The sequence below is a fragment of the Lynx rufus genome, unplaced genomic scaffold, assembly GCF_022079265.1.
Source record: "Lynx rufus isolate CCGP_SWC_20201006 ecotype Redwood Valley unplaced genomic scaffold, mLynRuf1.p SCAF_9, whole genome shotgun sequence".
NCBI classification, from domain to species: domain Eukaryota; kingdom Metazoa; phylum Chordata; class Mammalia; order Carnivora; family Felidae; genus Lynx; species Lynx rufus.
In genome coordinates, this window is record NW_025814897.1 from 6,861,122 (window position 1) to 6,882,791 (window position 21,670).

General features: G+C 41.2%; 2 protein-coding genes across 6 annotated transcripts in view; one reads left to right on the forward strand and one right to left on the reverse strand.

Moving 5' to 3' along the window:
- LOC124505112 (protein NPAT) overlaps positions 1 to 4,676 on the reverse strand; it is a 53,805-nt gene extending 49,129 nt beyond the window's left edge. For both annotated transcript variants that reach the window (XM_047070903.1, XM_047070904.1), the window contains exon 1: positions 4,554 to 4,676. In XM_047070903.1, coding sequence (XP_046926859.1) covers positions 4,554 to 4,590 — 37 coding nt within the window. In that variant the 5' untranslated portion in view covers positions 4,591 to 4,676. The remainder of the gene's footprint in view (positions 1 to 4,553) is intronic.
- A 205-nt stretch (positions 4,677 to 4,881) lies between these two features.
- The window catches only part of ATM (ATM serine/threonine kinase), a 131,838-nt gene continuing 115,049 nt past the window's right edge, over positions 4,882 to 21,670 (forward strand). For 2 of the 4 annotated variants that reach the window (XM_047070390.1, XM_047070391.1), the window contains exons 1-7: positions 4,885 to 5,223; positions 5,526 to 5,668; positions 7,189 to 7,298; positions 11,189 to 11,284; positions 11,367 to 11,479; positions 13,335 to 13,480; positions 17,804 to 17,968. In XM_047070390.1, coding sequence (XP_046926346.1) covers positions 11,213 to 11,284; positions 11,367 to 11,479; positions 13,335 to 13,480; positions 17,804 to 17,968 — 496 coding nt within the window. In that variant the 5' untranslated portion in view covers positions 4,885 to 5,223; positions 5,526 to 5,668; positions 7,189 to 7,298; positions 11,189 to 11,212. Of the gene's footprint in view, positions 5,224 to 5,525; positions 5,669 to 7,188; positions 7,299 to 11,188; positions 11,285 to 11,366; positions 11,480 to 13,334; positions 13,481 to 17,803; positions 17,969 to 21,670 lie in introns of all 4 variants that reach the window. The other 2 variants (XM_047070393.1, XM_047070392.1) reach the window with 2 other exon arrangements.

Here is a 21,670-nt window from a genome sequence, read left to right on the forward strand (position 1 = left end):
AGAGTATTAAAATTTTAGACTCATGGCAAGAGTCGATCTTCTTTCATTCTATTTATGGAGAAAGAAAGAGAGGTGCCTCATGAAGAAAGCAAGAGATCTCAAAACCCCCGACTTGAAAATAACTCCTTCACATTTTTTTTAAAAACTGTTTTATTTCTGACAGGGAGAGACAGAATGCAAGCAGGGGAGGGGCAGAGAGGGAAACACAGAATCTAAAGCAGGCTCCTGGCTCTGAGCTGTCAGACAGAGCCCGTCACAGGGCTCGAACTCACCAACCATGAGATCGTGACCTGAGCCCAACCTGAGCTTAACTGACTGAACCACCCAGGTGCCCCAATCTCCGACATATAATACTTTTCCAGAAATTATCCAATTATTTAATGATTAATGATATTTTAAATATGTAAGTGATTCTGGGGCGCCTGGGTGGCTCAGTCGGTTGAGCATCCGACTTCAGCTCAGGTCATGATCTTACAGTCCGTGGGTTCAGGCCCCGCATTGGGCTCTGTGCTGACAGCTCAGAACCTGGAGCCTGCTTCAGATTCTGTGCCTCCCTCTCTCTCTGCCCCTCCCCGACTCACAGGCTCTCTTTCTCTGCCTCTCAAAAATAAAGAAAACTAATAAAAAAAAATTAAAAAAAAAGTGATTCTTGGGAAGACTTAACTTACTAATGTAACTAGATTCACAAATAACAAAAGTTTCTGTCTATAAAGAAGTTATCTAAAAGGACCCAAAAGATACATATGCAAGTAACTGTAATACAAAGAAAAGGTAGTAACACAATAGGAGTTACTTCCTGAGGGGATGGGGCTAGAGAAAGTATTACTAGACTTGGGGAAAATTATGACTATCACAAAGAAGATGCTGAGTCTCAAAGGACGGTTGGGGAATCCCCAACAAAGCTGATGAAAAGCATGTATGGAGAACATGCCCAATTTGGAGGAAGCACAACGTATATGAAAGAGAACAGCTGGAGATACAACTGAAAAGATAGAATGAGTAAGGATCATAAAAAGCTGTAAATGTCAGCAATGACGTATTATTATGAATAAATAATATGAATAAACACAATCTGAATAAAAACAGAAAACATGGGTAAATGACATCAGTAGGCAAAAAGGACTGTTATGATCACAGTTGCACGTTTGTAAATATTTATCAAGTATTTATGTCTTAGCTATATACAGGTGAATAGGATCAGTGGCTCTTGACCTTCCAGGAGTGTGTCAATTCTGGTTCTGTTTGCTTTCAATCTCTTCTTCCTCTTTCTCTGCTGCGAAAGATAGGAAACCTGACCCCACGCAATGTTTCCTAGGCTCCAGGTCAGCTGGCTTCTAGCTGCATCCAAACAATGCGAAGCACTGGTGGGGGACTGGAGGGCAACTGGAAGAAGCCATATTGTTTTCTCTCACTTCTTCTTTACCTTGGCAGAATATCCTCTGTGACAACTGCTCCCTCACCAGACAAGTCTACCTTCCATCTTCCCCAGAGAGAACCCAGCCTCTGGATTGCTTCATCTCTCCTTGTCCTCCTGATTATCATAGTGGCTTCCTGCTGAGGCTACTCTGTGTCTGTTCACATAAGCTGCTTGTCTTCTTAGTTCTTCTATCACCAGTGTAACCAATTCTCTCATTAAATCCCTTCCCTTTAAATACTCACATTGGTTTTAAGTTTTCCTGAACGGACTCTGAATCATATAGAAAGGAACAAACCTATTGACAAATCCAAAAACAGTTCTGGATCCTATACCCATAAAAATGCCCAACTGTACATAAATCTTTACAGACAGTTTTGGGGGGCTTCCAAGAACCTTTGAAGCTGGTCTTATTAATCTCTGATCAAAAATACCAAGGACAGAAAGGCAACTTTCAGTTTGGGAATATGAAAAACTACAGGTCGATGATGGTGATGGTTACAGAACAATGTAAATGTACTCAATGCCACAAAACCATACACTTAAAATGGCTCAAGTGTTGTATATATTTATATTATGTACATTTCACAAACATAAGTAAATATGGCATTAGATGGAACGTCAGGTGGGGTCTAGGAAAAGTATTTGGGGGGCAGGAGGGGCACATGCGTAAGGGTAAAAGAAAAAAAACACAACCCTAATTATGTGAACTCTAAAGGGAGAACTTGTCTATTCTTAGCATTTAGCACAGTGTCCGATACTAAGCAAAGATTTGCTTAAAGAACATTATGAATAAAAGGAACCAACAAAAAGGGAGCTGCTGAAAAAGGTGCTTTGTACTGAAAGAAGAATCATGAGGAAATAATGAAACTATTACTATTTAAAAAAAAATTTTTTTTTTTCAACGTTTATTTATTTTTGGGACAGAGAGAGACAGAGCATGAACGGGGGAGGGGCAGAGAGAGAGGGAGACACAGAATCGGAAACAGGCTCCAGGCTCTGAGCCATCAGCCCAGAGCCCGACGCGGGGCTCGAACTCACGGACCGCGAGATCGTGACCTGGCTGAAGTCGGACGCTTAACCGACTGCGCCACCCAGGCGCCCCGAAACTATTACTATTTTAGGCTTCTATGCTTTGTAATTATGGATCACCAGGTGCTAACATAACTTCAAGGTACATAATACTAAGTGAGAAGAGTACGAATGGGTGTGGGTGGGGAGACTTTCTTTTCTTTTGTATTACACTACACTCTTTTGCCCAACTTTAAATTTTGGTAAGTGCATACGTTTTTCAACTTTTAGAATAGGAGGTGTAATGTGAATGCTTTAGGCAGACTTGTTCAATAGTAAATATCAATAGCAAGACTATTTAAGAAGCCATGAAAGAGGTCCAAAAGAAGGCATGGGGGGCGGGCATATTAAGTAGGATTGGCGGCAATTAAATTGGAATGTGAATGACAAAGAATTTTAGGAAAAGAAACAATTAATTTGGAGTTTTTATCCATTAAAAAAACTAGGAAGTCAAGCAGAGCAGATGGCTTGTGGAGAACACAAGTAGGTGTGAATTATTCCAGTTAGAAAATCATATTGCTTTCAGACCAGTTGTTTTTAGCTGGGGGGTGATTTTGCCCTCCAGGGAACATACTGGCAATATTTAGAGACATTTCTTAAATGTCATAAGCGGGTGGGGGTGGGACTGAGGTCTTACTGGCACCTATCCATACATGCCAGGTATCTAAACATCTCACAATGCACAGGACAGCTCCCCATAATAAATAATTATCTGGCGCCAAAAGTCAATAGCAAACAAGGTGAGAAACCCTGTTAAGGACTTCTATCGTTACATAAAATCCGGTGGATTAACCAAATTGCCAAAACTCAAAAATTCATAACCAAATGATACACCTTCAAGAAAAAACAAAGTATGTCAATATTATCTTCAACACTGTGAAAGTCTACTTTAGGTTATGAGGTTTACCATAAACCTCATAAATGTAACTAACAATTACAAGATAGCCAGCTTTTTCTCACAGATAGAGATGGAGGCTAACTACTGATAAGTTCTCATAAAGTGGACAAAACAGTAACCAAACATTAGCAAAAATACTAGTTTAAGCTTATGTCACTAGTTTCTCCAAAAACGGGCCGTGCAACCGTTAGTCTCTCCTGTTTCCTGCAAAATGTGCTCATCAAAAGCCCCGTGCACGAAGGCCTGTTTTTCTGGGCAGGGCTGAGTATTTAAAAAAGTAAGACTAATGGGATTTTCTAACAATAAGGTAACAATAGCAACTACTGTGGACACGACGGGAAATTTCATCACAGATGTTTACCATTTACTTTCAGGGGTGTCGCGTATGAGGTCTGCAAACCACTGGCTCGGGATCTGAGGGTTTGAGCTTCCCACAGATCTGGTGCTCAGCAGCACGACCCTCTCCATTCTTTTGGGAACAAACAACAACAAAACCCGTTTCCCACAGAAACAATACGCCCTGACAACAGGCCCGCTGAACCGACCGTCCTCAAATGGAGGAAAACACTAACCATCAGAGCTAGAAAACGTTCAACTGGAAGGCATTTCCTCTGCGAAATTGCTCGCCCGTCCTGTTTTAGAACATGCAGCTGGCATTTCAGACCTCGGTGCCGGACCACTAACTGCGGGGAGGGAGGGTGAGGGATGGGGAGGCAAGATCACCCCCGTTCGCCCCACATTCGTAGTTCTAAGGGCGAGGGACGAATAGGGCGTCGGGAAGGTCTTTCTGCACGACCGGGTGGCTCAGGGACGTCCTCATTTTTCCTAATTACAACGTGGGTCCGTCCGTCTCGTCCACAAGGCTCCTTGCAGGGATCCCAACGAAGCTTGCAGGCCCGGCTCCCCCTCCGAATCCGGGCCTCAGGTGTTCCGCCCGGGCTTCTCCTGGGCCCTCCCCTCGCCACGCAGCCTCCGGGGAGCGCAGCATCCACACAAAGAGGCTTAAGCGGTCGGAGAGCCCGGCTGGGGGAGAACGGCCGCCGGTCAGAACTTGCAAACGCGGAGGCAAAGCCCCAGAGCCTCCCCGCCCCGGGAGAACCTCTGGCCCCAAAGGTCGTTCCGTCCTGCTCTGCCTGGCCCACTAACTGTCCCTCCCGTGCCTGCACTCACCCAGAACCAGCCGCGCAATGTCCGAAGGTAACAGCATGACCGAAGCCGCAGCAGGAACCGCAACAGGAGACGAGACTCAGGTGAAAGCCCACACACCGACAGCTCCTGCGCCGCATCTCCCGGTTCCAGTGGCGGCACCGAACCCGCGGCAATTTGGCCCGCCTCTTTCGCCCCACGTCCGCCAATCGCTTCCGCCGGAGAAAGAAAGGCGCCGAAATGAAACCCGCCTCCGTTCCCGTCGGAACTGTCGTCACTTCCGTCCTCGCGTTAGGAGGGGTGGGGCTGAAGGCGGCGAGGAGGTGGGATGAGACTCCGGAGCCCAAGTCGGAGGGCGAGCGGAGAGCTCAAGTTCGCATGCCATTGGCGGACGACGCGCAGGCGCGTTCGCTCAGACGAGCCGAATGTTTTGAGGGGAGCGAGGGCAGGAGGCGGAGAGCGTGCGGGGGTCGTCGCGCATGGGCAGACCGTGCCCGCTTCTGGGTCACTCTGACTTCTTCCTCCGGAGACCCAGGCTGTGCGGGCACGCCGCGTTTGAACCGGAAGCGGGAATAGTGGGTGTCTACTCGGCTGGAGCCGCTCTGGACGCGGGGAAAGGCGAGTGGAGCGGGATTTAGGCTGCAGCCGCCGCCTCCGCTTTGGGAAATTGCACTCTGGCCGTTCGAGTGCAGCGGTAGGTGCGCGGCGAGCAGGCAGCGGCTTCTGCGTGGGGGTACTTGAGGGGCGTCCAAGCCATTTTGTGCCACCCCCATGATGGCCGGTCTGCCCTGCTGCTCTCTAGAGGCGTATTGTTCCGCGCTGCACTTTTCTCCCGCTCTCTCTGCGATCCCGTAGCGAACTTAGCGGAGTTAGTAGCCGGGACTCTCCTGCCAAATGCCGCGTTGAGCCCTCCTGCGCGTCCCCTTTCTCTGTCCCCGTATGGACCAGCTGTAACTAAATGACTTGACTAATCATGCCCCCCCTCTTCTTTATTAGATTTGATCTACGAGCATCTGTTGAGGTTTAAACTAGATTGGCGTGCGTTGGAGCGCGGAGTGTGGAATTTTGCTGGAGCTGGAATTCTGGCTGACATCTGCAACCGCGCTGTACAGCCTCCCTTGTGATTATTCTGGCCTGTGGTGAGCACTCAAGAGCGTTCGCTGCTGTTCTTGCCGGGTACCGAGAAATTTTAGACTTTTTTTTTTTTTTTAAAGAGTGGCAGAGGGAGGGAGAGTGAGGATCCCAAGCCGGCTCCAAGCTCAGCGCTGGGCTGGATCGAACGACCCTGGGATCATGACCTAAAAAGAAATCGAGCGCCCCATGCTCAAAGGACCGAGCCGCTACCCGTGTGCCCCGCTGGGCACAGACAGTAAAAGGACCCTTAGAGCTCAGGGGGATAATCTGAGAGAGAACTGTGACGGCGGAGGAGCAAATGAGGTTGTGTGGTAAGACCTCCAATTGTTCAGTTGCCCCCGGAGGGGTATGGTAGGTGCCTTGCAGACAAGGGGAAATGCATGTAAAGGCATAAAGTGTGGAAGGTTTCTGAAGCTCAAGAGTGAGGTCTGGCGTGGAATGAAAGATGTGGGCGTTTTCAGCATGGTGGGGTCTTAGGGATGGATGAGACAACCCTGGGAGAGCATAGGTTGAGAAGTAAGGACACAAAGATCCTCTTGCAGGTGTGGGGTGGAAGAAGAGCCAGCAAAAAAGATTAAGGAAACAAAGGGAATGATGATAATTGGTAGCAATGTTTGGGCATTTGCTGTGTTCCAGGCACTGTGTTAAACACGCACATGCACCCTTACAAAACCTTTGAAGTAGGCACCCTTACAATACCTTTGGTATTGTTTTTTATTTTATTGTTGACAGAACTGACGTTAGAGGAAATAGCTATCTTGCTCAGGCTTATACAGTTTGTAAATGGCATGACGAGGATTTGAACCAGTATGATCTAAGTACAGAGCCCACACTATTACACCGGGAAAGAATGGCATGTCAAGGGCAGAATTGTATGCAGGAAGATGGGGTGTAGGTATCATTGTCAAATTCTGTAAAGGGACCAACTTGATGGAGATCTAAAAAGGGACATTGGATTTGCCATTTCAGAGGCTGTTGCTTAGGAAATGTGTATTGTTTAACTGCATGTTGGTAGTGGAATGTAGATAGTTCTGGATGAATGTATTAATCAAATTCTACCTGATCTGTTGACTCTCTTGCTGTAGCTGACTGCTTTGTAGTTCTTTGGTTTTCTTTCACTTCCTCCAACATACCATGCACTTTTCCATTTTAAGACCTTTTGGTGATACTAGTCTCCACCGAAATGTTGGCCCTCTAGCTGTTTCATTGATTGGCACCCTTTCAGATCTTGGCTTTGTTGTAACCTCTGCTGGGATGTGTTCCCTGGCACCTTATCAAAAGTGATCTTCTCCATTGTTATTGTATATTGTGTTTCCTTTGAGTCATATATCAGTTTGGAATTATACATTTATTTTTCAGTGTACTCGTTTGTCATCACTCTCCCTCACCACTTCTGACTCCACAAGGGTAGGATTTGTGTCTCTTACCCGTAACATAGTATCTCGAACACAGTAGTTGCTCAGTAAATGTTGCATGTATCAGTGATTGAACATTTCCTGATTGAACTGTTGTGTTTTCTTGAAAGTAATCCATTTTTGGGAAACGGAAGAGAGAAAAATAGAAAGAAACCAGCAGAAAAATCACAGCTTTAAAAAAGAAAATTTGAGGGCTACATCTTCCTGGAAGTGTCACGTGGTCAGTAAACATGTGATTTTTTTTTTTACGTTACAAACAACATGTTTAGTATATCTAGAAATAAATGTGCCTACCTTTATGGTTCTTTGGCTATTGCTAAGGTGTTTTCATTGGTTACAATCCCAGTTTTGTTTTCCATATTGACTCCAAGAGGGTTTTAAGCTAAGAGTGAGTAAGAAGGGGGAAGAGTCCTAGATAAAATTGTGAGGAATGGAAATGAAAATAGCATGAACATGAAAATAATAGTTGTTTTCCTCGAGAAGTTTATGACCAAACAAATAAGACTGTCAAGTAAATAACATCCTGTAATCCACAGCAGTGTAGAGGAGGTTGTACTAGGGATAAAAGAGTCAGAACAACCAATGAATAAAAATGAAGAAGTGACTTAGACTTTTCTACCAGTGAAATAGGTAGGCTCATTAGGTAGTGTGCCTTCACTGGATGTTAAAAGAGTGTTGAAATAATTTTGTAGGAGAGATTTCTTTGTACGAAGATTGGACGTGTTCTCTCAGTTCCGGTTTTAAGATCCTGTGAGTGAAATAGCAGCAGGGAAACATACTTGATCTTTAAAGAATGAGTAGAATTTATGTGAATGCATGGGTAAAGGACACCCCCCCCTTGCCTCTTGAGATAGGTAATACACAAAAAAAGGTACATATTTTCTTTGTAAATATTTATAGTCTAACAAAAACGAAGCTTCTTTGTAAAGTGACTCAAAATTAATGACACGAAATGCTTTTCTTATATGAGTTCTTTTAAAGGTCATCAGAGGTTGGCTTGATTATGTTCAAAAACCTAAGAGGAGAGCTACAGCAATGGCATTCAAGCCCAGTAAGATGTAGTTGATTTTTGACTTTTGCAAGGGATATCTCTGTAGTATTTTTTTTTTTAATTTTTAACATTTATTTATTTTTGAGAGACAGACAGAGACAGAGCATGAGCAGGGGAGGGGCAGAAAGAGAGGGAGACACAGAATCCAAATCAGGCTCCAGGCTCTGAGCTGTCAGCACAGCTAAGCATCTGACTTCAGCTCAGGTCATGATCTCACTGTCTGTGAGTTCAAGCCCCACATCAGGCTCTGTGCTGACAGCTCAGAGCCTGGAGCCTACTTGAGATTATATGTCTCCCTCTCTCTCTGCCCCAACCCCACTCATGCTCTGTCTCTCTCTCTCAAAAATAAATAAATGTTAAAAACAATTTTTTTTTAAATGAGAACCATCAAGCCAGTTGAGACTTAAGTGCTAGGCAAGGTTTGCCAGCTCTGATAACCTCCTAGCTATCAATTCCAGAGCACAGCAAATTAAACTTTTGGCTCAACAAATGACACATTGCTACATATAAGAAAGGGTGCTGCTGTTAAAGTGCTAAATCCTTGGGTGCCCTCTTCCTTGTTCTTGACCTGTCTGTCTTCTATTTATCTTTTACGTTTTAATAGAAATATCATATACATGGAAAATCCGATAGACTCCACCAAAAGTCTGCTAGAACTGATACATGAATTTAGCAAAGTTGCAGGATACAGAGTCAATGTACAGAAATCAGTTGCATTCTTATACTCTAATAATGAAGCAACAGAAAGACAAATAAAGAAACTGATCCCATTCACAATTGCACCAAGAAGCATATAATACCTAGGGATAAATCTAACCAAAGATGTAAAAGATCTGTATGCTGAAAACTATAGAACGCTTATGAAGGAAATTGAAGAAGATATAAAGAAATGGAAAAACATCCCGTGCTCATGGATTGGAAGAATAAATATTGTCAAAATGTCAATACTACCCAAAGCTATCCGCACATTCAATGCAATCCCAATCAAAATGGCACCAGCATTCTTCTCGAAACTAGAACAAGCAATCCTAAAAGTCATATAGAACCGCAAAAGGCCCCGAATAGCCAAAATAATTTTGAAGAAGAAGACCAAAGCAGGAGGCATCACAATCCCAGACTTTAGCCTCTACTACAAAGCTTTAATCAGCAAGACAGCATAGTATTGGCACAAAAACAGACACACAGACCAATGGAATAGAATAGAAACCCCAGAACTAGACCCACAAACGTATGGCCAACTCATCTTTGACAAAGCAGGAAGGAACATCCAATGGAAAAAAGACAGTCTCTTTAACAAATGGTGCTGGGAGAACTGGACAGCAACAGGCAGAAGATTGAAACTAGACCGCTTTCTCACACCATTCACAAAAATAAACTCAAAATGGTTAAAGGACCTGAATGTGAGACAGGAAACCATCCAAACCCTAGAGGAGAAAGCAGGAAAAGACCTCTCTGACCTCAGCCATAGCAATTTCTTACTCGACACATCCCCAAAGGCAAGGGAATTAAAAGCAAAAATGAACTACTGGGACCTTATGAAGATAAAAAGCTTCTGCACAGCAAAGGAAACAACCAACAAAACGAAAAGGCAACCAACGGAATGGGAAAAGATATTTGCAAATGACATATCGGACAAAGGGCTAGTATCTAAAATCTATAAAGAGCTCACCAAACTCCACACCCGAAAAACAAATAACCCAGTGAAGAGATGGGCAGAAAACATGAGTAGACACTTCTTTAAAGAAGACATCCGGATTGCCAGCAGGCACATGAAAAGATACTCAATGTCGCTCCTCATCAGGGAAATACAAATCAAAACCACACTCAGATATCACCTCATGCCAGTCAGAGTGGCCAAAATGAACAAATCAGGAGACTCTAGATGCTGGCGAGGATGTGGAGAAACGGGAACCTTCTTGCACTGTTGGTGGGAATGCAAATTGGTGCAGTCACTCTGGAAAACAGTGTGGAGGTTCCTCAAAAAATTAAAAATAGACCTACCCTATGACCCAGCAATAGCACTGCTAGGAATTTATCCAAGGGGTGCAGGAGTACTGATGCATAGAGGCACTTGTACCCCAGTGTTTATAGCAGCACTCTCAACAATAGCCAAATTATGGAAAGAGCCTAAATGTCCATCAACTGGTGAATGGATAAAGAAATTGTGGTTTATATACACAACGGAGTACTACGTGGCAATGAGAAAGAATGAAATATGGCCCTTTGTAGCAACGTGGATGGAACTGGAGAGTGTAATGCTAAGTGAAATAAGCCATACAGAGAAAGACAGATATCATATGTTTTCACTCTTATGTGGATCCTGAGAAACTTAACAGAAACCCATGGGGGAGGGGAAGGAAGAAAAAAAAAAAAGAGGTTAGAGTGGGAGAGAGCCAAAGCATAAGAGACTGTTAAAAACAACAAACTGAGGGTTGATGGGGGGTGGGAGGGAGGGGAGGGTGGGTGATGGGTATTGAGGAGGGCACCTTTTGGGATGAGCACTGGGTGTTGTATGGAAACCAATTTGACAATAAATTTCATATATTGAAAAAAAAATAGAAGTATCATGTCTCCTAGAAAAGGTCTCAGGACGCCTGGGTAGCTCACTTGGCTAAGTGTCTGACTTCAGCTCAGGTCATGATCTCGCAGTTCCTGAGTTCGAGCCCCATGTTGGCTTCTGTGCTGACAGCTCAGATCCTGAATCCTGCTTCGGATTCTATGTCTCCCTCTCTCTGCCCCTCCCCTGCTCACGCTCTGTCTCTGTCTCTCAAACATAAACAAAATCATTAACAAAAAAATTAAAAAAAAAAAAAAGAAAAGTTCTCAGAACAATAAATTACATGTTTTCTATTTTTATCCCACTGCTGCACACAAATTTACATGTTTGAAGCTTTGTTTTGATATATTTTAAGAAAATCTTACTTGAACATGGAAACGTTAAGAAAAACCACTGTATGTTTGAGCACATTATATCTCTAGTTGTATAGTTTGACATGCCTATGTATTAATACCACAATCCGAAGGTCTAAAGTAATTTTGCATGTACGTATTTTTTACAGTGACGTTTTCTGAAATTCTGAACCATGAGTCTAGCACTTAACGATCTGCTTATTTGCTGTCGTCAATTGGAACACGATAGAGCTACAGAACGAAGGGTAGTAAATTCCTGAAATTTTATCTTTCCTTGTAGCAGGTGTGTGATTGGCAACCCATTACCATGTTCTTCTTCATTTTCAGAAAGAAGTTGAGAAATTTAAGCGCCTTATCCGGGATCCTGAAACCGTTCAACATTTAGATCGACATTCAGATTCCAAACAAGGGAAATACTTGAATTGGGATGCTGTTTTTAGGTATTCCATTCTAATTTCATTTTAGCGTCTTTAGTTTTTGCTTTCATTTTTATTTGTTGTGATATTTTTGTGTATGTAGGTGTTACTTTGCTCCCTATATAGAGTTGTGCTTTGTATATAAAATTGGTGCTTAATATTCATCTGAAACATAAGTTTTAAAGGATGTTCATGTAGAAAAAGTTACATTTTTTAAGTCATTTGATCAATAAAAGGTCTTAGACATATCTCACTCAAGATTAGAGAAAATTCTGGGGTGCCTGGGTGGCTCAGTATGTCGAGCGTCTGTTTCTCAGTTTCAGCTCAGGTCATGATCTCACACTTCATGAATTTGAGCCCCATGTCAGGCTCTGCGCTATGCAGATTTAGTTGATTTTTGACTTTGGCGAAATCCTCTTTCTTTACTGTTTCCTACTTGGTGCTTTCTCTCTCAAGAAAATAAATAAATAAGTAAAAGATTAGAGAAAATTCCTTTCATAGTAGTTAGTTCAAAATTCTTTATTCCTAATTCGAGAATAAAATTAAGTTATAAAAAGTACTTTATTATTTTTGCATCTTTTAAAGCTTGTTTATTTATTTTGAGAGAAAGAGAGAGAGCATGCAGGAGAGTGAGGGACAGAGAGAAAAGGAGAGGGAGAGAATTCCAGGCAGGCTTCGCGCTGTCAGTGCTTGTGGAGTTTGACACCAGGCTTGAACCCATGAACTATGAGATCATGACCTGAGCTGAAACCAAGGGCCGGATGTTCAGCTGACTGAGTCCCATCCGCACCCCTGTTATTTTTACATCTATATTGTTCTAAGTAACTGCCATATGTTAAATTTTAACAATAACAAACAAAATTCAGGATTCAGGCATTGGAAAGACAGAATTGATTAGTGGACTGGAGTGGCAGACAGAATTGATGCTTTTTTACATTAAAATATAATTTTTAACTGTGAAGTCTGTAACTAGAAATAGATCGTAAGACTTAGGGCACATGAGTGAAATATTTTAAATTAATAGAGAATACTGGGAAACATGAAACAACATTTTCAGTCAAGGAAGTTGTTAGTATTTAGAAAGAACACTTTTATTTTTACTGCGTATTTGGTACTGGAATGACTTACAGATTTCAATGCAGATAACATGAAAAATGCATACTTGTCTTCCTCTGGTTAGTTTATCTCAAATACCACAACTATAGTTATTATCTAAAGATGACTTTTGCGTAAACTGTTCAGATAGGTCAGAGATGCACTTGGCACTTTCAGCTAATCATGAATATTTTCTAGGCCGCCTTTATTCCAAAGGTAGAGGTGTTACCAACTGCTTAGGAAAGGTGTGGGTTGTACAGAATAACAGGCAATAAAGAATCAAGAGCCCTAAAACCATTGTAAGCTTTTAATAATAAAGTGAGAAAGCAAGCAGGAAAGCAACAGAAAATCACGGAGGCTCCAGATCCAGACCAGACTTTAAGCGGGTGTGGTGGGGCTTAGGCCTTGAAAGAGAAAGTTGTTTTATTTAGCTGGTACATTGATGGCACATTGTGGCTTGTTCTCTGTATAATGGCATAAGGACTTTTTAGAATTGTTGCAATAATTTTTTTTTTTAATGTTTATTTTTGAGAGAGACAGTGTGAGTGGCAGGGGGGGGGGTGGGCATGCGCAGAGAGAGTTGGAGACATAGAATCCGAAGCGGGCTCCAGGCTCTGAGCTGTCAGCACAGAGCCCGATGTGGGGCTCAAATTCACGAGCTATGAGATCATGACCCAAGCCGCAGTCAGCTGTCCAACCAACTTAGCCACCCAGGCGCCCTGAACTGTTGTAATAATTTAAGCATTTAATGAGTTTTCTGAAATTCTACTTTGTTTTCTCGAAGATTTTTACAGAAATATGTTCAAAAAGAAACAGAATGTCTGAGAACAGCAAAAGCAGGTGTATCAGCCTCAACACAAGCCACCAGGCAGAAAAAGATGCAAGAAATTAGTAGTCTGGTCAAATACTTCATCAAATGTGCGAATAAAAGTAAGTGCTGTTGTTAGTTGTAACGAGCTGGTTTATTAAGAGTTACTGTTGCCTGAATCTGGTTGTAATGTGTTGAGGTAATAGTTGATGCTAACTCTAATCTCTAGTACATATCATGGTTTTTAATACTATAGATTTAACTATTTGGATGAATTTATGCAAGCATGGAATGGTAGTGCCTGGATTCAAAGATTAAAAATTACTATTCCAGCTGCCCGTTCTTCTTCTTGGACCCCCTCTATTTGTTCTTAGCACTTAGGTGGCCTTAATGATGAACATAACCTTTTGAGGCTTTTTTTTTTTTTTTTTTTTTGCTATCTTTGAATAGCTTTAATGGTAGTAAAAACTTGTCTCCCTTTGTTATTTATTGCTTCTGCCTTCTCAGGTAATAAAGACAGATCCCAATAAATTTTTTCAAAATGGTATCCTTTGAGGTATTTGAAGTTAGCCATGACATTTTCTCTGAGGCTTTTTCTCTAAGCTAAACAGATAAACTTCCTTCAGCTCGTATGACCTAGTATTTGTGTCAGTCTCTTCTGAATTTTCTTCAATTTAATTCTCTCTCAAAATGTGGGACTCAATTATAGGTATGTTCTGATTGGTACAGAGCAGTGCAGGACTCGTATATCTTTTATTCTATACTTGTAACTCATTTTGAGATCACAGTGGCTTTCTTGGCAGTCAAAACCCACCCTCGTAACTATAACTGTGCCTTCTATTGATTAAAAAAGAAAATAACTGTGATTTTTTTGCTTCTGTTGAGCCACATATTTCCATTTTGAACTGATGCGGTGAATGCTTTAAAGAGTTCATATTTTTGAATCAAAACACAGGATCCTTGTAGGCTCATGTAAAGAAACGGGCTTCATACAATCCTGAAAACTAGAAGCAGAAATGTTTGTGTACAGACTCTTGGGCTTAAACTCTGTTCACTCTTCAAAGATGTGGCTTTGTTGGGAATGCAAGCTGGTGCAGCCACTCTGGAAAACAGAATGGAGGTTCCTTAAAAAACTAAAAATAGAACTACCCTACGACCCAGCAGTTGCACTACTAGGCATTTATCTAAGGGATACAGGTGTGCTGTTTTGAAGGGACACGTGCACCCCAGTGTTTACGCAGCACTATCAACAATAGCCAAAGTATGAAAAGAGCCCAAATGTCCAACGAAGGATGAATGGATAAAGAACATGTGGTGTATATGTGTGTATATATATATACATATACACATACACTATGGGAGTATTACTCGGCAATCAAAAAGAATGAAATCTTGCCATTTGCAACAATGTGGATGGAACTAGAGGGTATTATGCTAAGTGAAATTAGTCAAAGAAAGACAAAAATCATACGACTTCACTCATATGAGGACTTGAAGAGACAAAACAGATGAGCATAAGGGAAGGGAAACAAAAATAATATAAAAACAGGAGGGGGACAAAACAGAAGAGACTCATAAATATGGAGAACAAACTGAGGGTTACTGGAGGGGTTGTGGGAGGGGGGATGGGTTAAATGGGTTAAAGAGCACTAAGGAATCTACTCCTAAATCGTTGCACTATGTGCTAATTTGGATGTAAACTGAAAACAATTAAAAATAAATTTTAAAAAATGTGGCTTTGCGATACCTAGTTTAATTTAAGAATCAGAAAAGCCATTGAGTCACTGTATATTGGACACCTGAAAGACATATGACACTGTAGGCTATCTTGGAGTTAAAATAAAGAACTTAGTAAAATAAAAAGAATCAGAAAAGTCCAGTGTTGGTAAACGTTATTAAGTAGAAGGATACAGATGGTTAGCAAATGATATTTTAGAATGGTGGTATGAGACTTGAGTCTAAAAAGTGGTGGTTTAGGAGAAATTTATTTTTCCAGCTCTGAGATGCCAGTTGTGTGGATAGGGGCAAGCCCATGTCAGGGAGTCCAGCATGGACAGAGGAAAGCTACACTGAAATACTCTGCACCTGCTTTTGCCCTGTAGGATAGCCCTGCATTTATTAAAGTTTGATTTCTTGGCTACCGACATTGGGTTCTTAATAGATTTTAATCTGTACTTAGAGAGTAAGGAGAGAACGATACCCAAGCCCATTTGTAACCCCTCAGAAAAGTTTGCAGCATGTAATTTTGCATTAGAGTGAAAAGACCTTTAGTCACAAAATTAACAGTGGACATCACATTTGAAAATGTGTGAAAGTATCAATATTTTGTTAACAGGAAAGAGTAGATAAAATTATCAATATAAGATCATTTAAATGGTTGAAAAGTGGTTGTTTTCATTTGAAGCTTCCTTTTCTTTCAGGTTTAACTTTGAATTTTTTTAAAAAGTTTATTTATTTTTGAAGGGGAGAGATGGGGGGGGGGTTGAGTGAGGGAGGGGTAGAGAGAGAGAGGAAGTCAGAATCTGAAATAGGCCCCAGGTTCCGAGCTGTCACCACAGAGCCTGATGCGGAGCTCGAACTCGTGACCTCATGTGCCCTGAGATCAAGACCTGATCTGAAGTCTGATGCTTAACTGATTGAGCCACCCAGGTGCCCCAGTTTCAGGTTTAACTTTGTAACTTAAATGTCTTTAACCTCAGAACAAAGGTAGGGTGTTACTATTATGTCATCTCACTTCTTTGTGTTTTTCAAAGAGGTGAGAGAATTGATGGGAATTGAAACACATGGGCAGACTTTGCCAGACTTAGTTAGCACTGGTATTCAAAGTGTGACGAAAGAAACAGATTGAAAAAAGACAGTTGGGAAGGAACCAGTAAGCATTTGTTCATTCTTTTATGTAGGCATTTATCTGCTTCTGCACAAAGCACATTTGTAAAATGTTAAGTTCTATGAGGTTCCTTAAATCTTTTTCAGCCAACTTAGCTGTCCTCTGGAGGCAGATTTTTTTAGAAGAGAATGTCAGCATAATTCTTGAGGCCTTTCTCAAATTTGGCAGAGGAAGGAAATATGTTGGGACTAAGACCATAGGGAAATGTGACTTCATCCTGACATTAATTTATGCAGTTAATAAATGTTTACTAAGCAAACACTATTTAGGACAGTTACCGGGTTGTGTTGCAATATAGAGATTAATTAATTCCTTAGGAGTGTTATAACAGACGTTATGGATAAGAAAATGATACAAGGACCGTAAGAGAAAGATACACAGGGTGTTAAAGCAGAGGATCGTGGGATTGTGCATTTCATGATTGGCCAGAGATGCCTAAAATTGTAATATAGGCCACAAGTGAAAATAGTACTCCGATTATGTCAGTGTGTATTTATTTACCGTAGTTTGATGGTTGTCACCATATGAAAATGCTGAACTAGAATATGATCAGATACGTATGATTTGCGACCTGCTGATAGCTTATAACAAAAAAATGTTAATGTGTGGTTTTAAGATTGTTAATGTTGAAATAGGATAAAATTTTAGCCGCAACATCAGTGTGATTTGCTGAAAATAGGAAACAGTTTTTAAATATCCTTTTGTTAAGAGTATATCCTTTAGTACTGAATTTTTGGGACCTCTAGTAAATAAAAGAGGAAATATTACTGCCTTACATACTTATATGCCATACATGCTGTTGTAGGATTTGAAAGTAATTTGATTTTTAGTGTAAATATCTTCCTTACAATCTCAAGTTATTCTAATGAATTCGTTCTTTTTAAAAAGTGCCAAGAAACGTTGGATCATTTTAGGTCTAATTCCAGAAGCTGTGAATTATTAAGGATAGGATGAATGATTGTTTTTGCTATATATTCCCCTAGAGATCAGCAAACTTCTTTTGTCAAGGGACCAGACTGTAAACGTTTTTGACTTTTTAGGCTCTCTAGTCTGTCTCAGTTATTGAGCTCTGCTGTTGTGGCATAAAAGTAGCTGTAGACAGTACAGAAATGAATGGATGTGGCTGTGGCCCCGTAAAGCTTTATTTCCCAAAACAGGCAGCTGGCTGCATTTTGCCCACGGGCCATAGTTTGCTGCTCCCTGCTCTGTGAGAAAGAGGTTAATAGTAATTTCCCACATGGAATTATTTATATAGTTGTACTTCCAGGTGTTCTTTTTTTTTTTTTTTTTCAACGTTTATTTATTTTTGGGACAGAGAGACACAGAGCATGAACGGGGGAGGGGCAGAGAGAGAGGGAGACACAGAATCGGAAACAGGCTCCAGGCTCCGAGCCATCAGCCCAGAGCCCGACACGGGGCTCGAACTCACGGACCGCGAGATCATGACCTGGCTGAAGTCGGACGCTTAACCAACTGCGCCACCCAGGCGCCCCAAGGTGTTCTTATTTGTCTTAAGATTTATACGTTTTTATTTACTTGCTTGTTTATTTTTAAATAGGAGCACCCAGACTAAAATGTCAAGAACTCTTGAATTACATCATGGATACGGTGAAAGATTCGTTTAATGGTACTGTTTATGGAGCCGACTGCAGCAACATACTGCTCAAGGATATTCTTTCAGTGAGAAAATACTGGTGTGAAATAACTCAGCAACAGTGGCTAGGTATGTTTCGAAGTTTGTTATTTTTGAATTTTTTCTGCGAAATGAAATGTCACTAAAAGGCTGGTCAGAATCTGTATCCCCCAAATGACCTGGCCGTTTCACAGTATCCTGGTAAAATGAAATGGTTACAGAATCCAACACCTAGTTTCATTTTTTAAGGACTTCCGAAGTTATTGTCTCTATCATAGATAAGGAGTTACAGAATTGAAAGAAGCCATACCTTTCCTCAAGAACTTGACAGGCCAGTGGCAGGAAAAAACCAAGTAAACCAAAAATTCTAACACACTATGACATAGATATGTTTGGAAGCCGTGACTTCACAGATCAATGACACCCAAACCCCACCATGATTAAAGTACAAAGAAGAAAACCAGTAGGGAGAGGTGTTGTAGAAGTGAAAGCAACAGAGTTTCAGGTTGGAAGGGGGATGACGTTTTAAGTGTGGTGGAAATGATAAAACACATAAGAATCCATTGGATTAGGCTTGTAGCAGGTCACTTGTAAGGTAGCACACATCACGAATAGCACAGGATGTACAGGCCCCAGTGACTACAAGATAAGGAGAGTGGGTGCCAGGGAGGAATCGAGTGTTTTTGACAGCCTGTAGGTGAAAGTTAGTAGAGACCACAAAGGAAGGAAGTTAGGGTCAGAGACTGAAACATTTGAGTTTATTGATTTCAGAGGTGGAGCATTTTCGTTGCTGAGTGGGTTCAGCGGGTGAGAATGGGATTTGGCTTTAGTGAAGCCACTCTAAGCCATGTCAGAGTCGTCTAATACAACCACCTCTGAAAATCTAAAAGCTCGGTATTTTTCATTGTAAGTATTCAAGATAAATTTTGCTGACTACCTGAAAAGATGTTTGTCTGTATTATTTGTCGTCAGTTTCTCGTTTCAAAATGAGATACATGTGGATGGTAAAACCATGACCTGATCAGTGCTCTGCATTATACTCTACTGTTCCCACATGAAGGAAAGCCTTCTGAGCTGCTGTATTAATTTCTTAGATGTCATCTGGGGCCTCTGTTGTTGTTCTGGACATAAGGGAGGCTGTGTCCCAAATCCGACCCTCAACAAGTCGTATAGAGAATAGGCTAGTGATATCCAGGATACTGTGATACACCTCTCTATGACCAAAGTGGTCCATCCTAAGTATTCAGAGGGTTTGTGTATCTTAGATTATTACATGTAACCACAGGTCTCACGGAAACAAAGGTGGTCCTTCCTGTAGCATCCTAAGTATGGTTCCATCATCTGGCATGTTCTCTGAAACGCTCTTTTTATTTTTAAGCATACTACTTTCACTTCTCACCATCTGCCCCTTGGTTGAATTGTTTTTCTAGTTAGCTCCCTCCTCTGATGAGAACTTGCTTCTCTAATGAGGACTTTGCTCAAGAAGTGAAGTTTATGTTCAGAACCCATCTTTAATAGTGATGTTGATGGAGCCCATGGTTAGGGATGAGACTTTTTAGAGGGAGAGTTTTGAGGAGATGAGAAGATGGCCTGAAGCCAGCCAGCATTTTCATACAAAGTTTGGAATCCGTTTGTTGATTTCTACAAAAAACCCTGCTGGGATTTTGGTAGGGATTGCACGGACTCTACTGAACAATTAAGGAAGAATAGACTTCTTAACCATGTAGAGTCTTCTAATCCATGAACATGTTGTATTTCTTTGTTTAGGTCTTTGTTTTTGTTGTTGTAGTTGTTGTTGTTGTTCTCTTCCAAGTTTTTATTTAAATTCAAGTTAGTTAATACATAGTGTTAGTATTGATTTCAAAAGTAGAATTTAGTGGTTTATCACTTATATACAACACCCAGTGCTCATTGTAATAGGTCTTTTTTGATGTCAAGAAGTCAATGTTTTATGGTTATCAGCATACAGGATTTGTATATTTTTATTAGATTTATATAGCAATAGTTTATATATTGTATAATGTTAAAATTTTCAACTTCTGTATTGTTCATTACTATCATACAGAAGTACAACTGATTTTAGTGTATTAATCTTGTGTCCTGGGACCTTGCTAAAATCACTTATTAGATCTAGGAGTTCTTTTTTAGCTTCTGTGGGGTTTTGTCTCTAGGCAGTCCTGTATCTGTGTTTTTTCCATTCATTTCTGAGCTGTGTGACTTTTATTTATTTTTTTCTGCTGTATCCTATTGACGAAGAGCTTCAGTATGATTTTTTCAAATGGTGAAACGTACATGACATAAAATTTACCGTCTTAACCATTGTTAAGTGTACAGTTCAGTGGCGTTACGTATTATATCCACATTGTTGTGCAACCATAACCTTCCATTTCCAACACTTTTCTCATCTTCCCAAACTGAAACTGACTCCTGCAGCCCTTGGCAACCATTCTGCTTTCTGTATCTGTAAGTTTGACCACCCTGGCCGCCTCGTGTAAGTGAAATCATACAGTGTTTGTCCTCTTGTCAATGGCCCATTTCACTCGTGTCTTCAAGGTTCATCCATGTCGTAGTGTGTCTCACAACTTACTTCCTTTTTAAGGCTGAGTAATATTCTACTGTGTGTATATACTACATTTTGTTTATCTATTCATCTGTCATTGAGCATTTGAGTGGTTTCTACCTTTTGGCTGTTGTGAATAATGCTGTTATGAACATGAGCGTACAAATAGCTCTTTGAGTCCTTTATTTTTGGGGGGAGGGTGGCACAAAGGTGATTTTATTAAAGCACAGGGACAGAACAGGACCCTTGGGTAGGAAGAGCTGCCTGAGTCCTTTGTTTCAGTTCTTTGGTGTATTTATCCAGAAGTAGAATTACTGCATTATATGGTAACTCCGTGTTTAATTTATTGAGGAACCACAAAACTTTTCCTCAAGGGCTGCATCGTTTTACAGATCCACAATCACAAGCGTTCCCAGTGTCTCCACACTCTTACTACCAACACTTGTTCTTTTTCTTGTTTTGATAGTAGTCCTCCTAATGTGAATGCGTATGAAGTGGTGTCTCATTGTGATTTTGATTTGCATTTCTCTAACGACTCTTCTCTAATGACTTTAACATGTACTTATTGGCCATTTGCACATCATCTTTAGAAAAGTATCTATTCCTGTCTTCTGTCCAGTTTTTATTCTATGTATCTGTGTGTCTATTTTATTTATATGTTTTTGAGTGAGTGAAAGAGAGAGAGAGAAAGGGCGTGAGTGAGCAAGGGGCAGAGACCGAGAATCCCACAAGGGACAGAGAGTGGGACGGAGGGAGGGAGAGAGTGAGGGGCAGAGAGAGAATTCCACATGGGCTCCGCACTGTCAGTGCTGGGCTTAAGCTCACCTGACGTGGGGCTTGACCTCAGGAACGGTGAGATCTTGACCTGAGCCAAAGTCGGATGCTTAACCGACTGAGCCACCCAGGTGCCTCCTTTGTCCAGTTTTTAATCAGCTTGTTATCTTGTTGTTGAAATGTAGGAATTCTTTACATATTCTGGATGTTAACCCCTGATTGTCAGATATATGGTTTGCGACTATTTTCTCCCATTCCATGGGTTGCTTTAACGCTGACCATAGTGTTCTTTGGTATACAAAAGTTAAGTCAACCTTGCATTCTTGGGACATACCCTCCTAGGGCATGATGTATTGTTCTTTTTATGTATTACTGGATTGAATTTGAAGGTTATTTTTGGAAGGTGATTTTTAACTATGAATTCAATTTCTTTAACAGCTATGGGAATATTTAGTTTA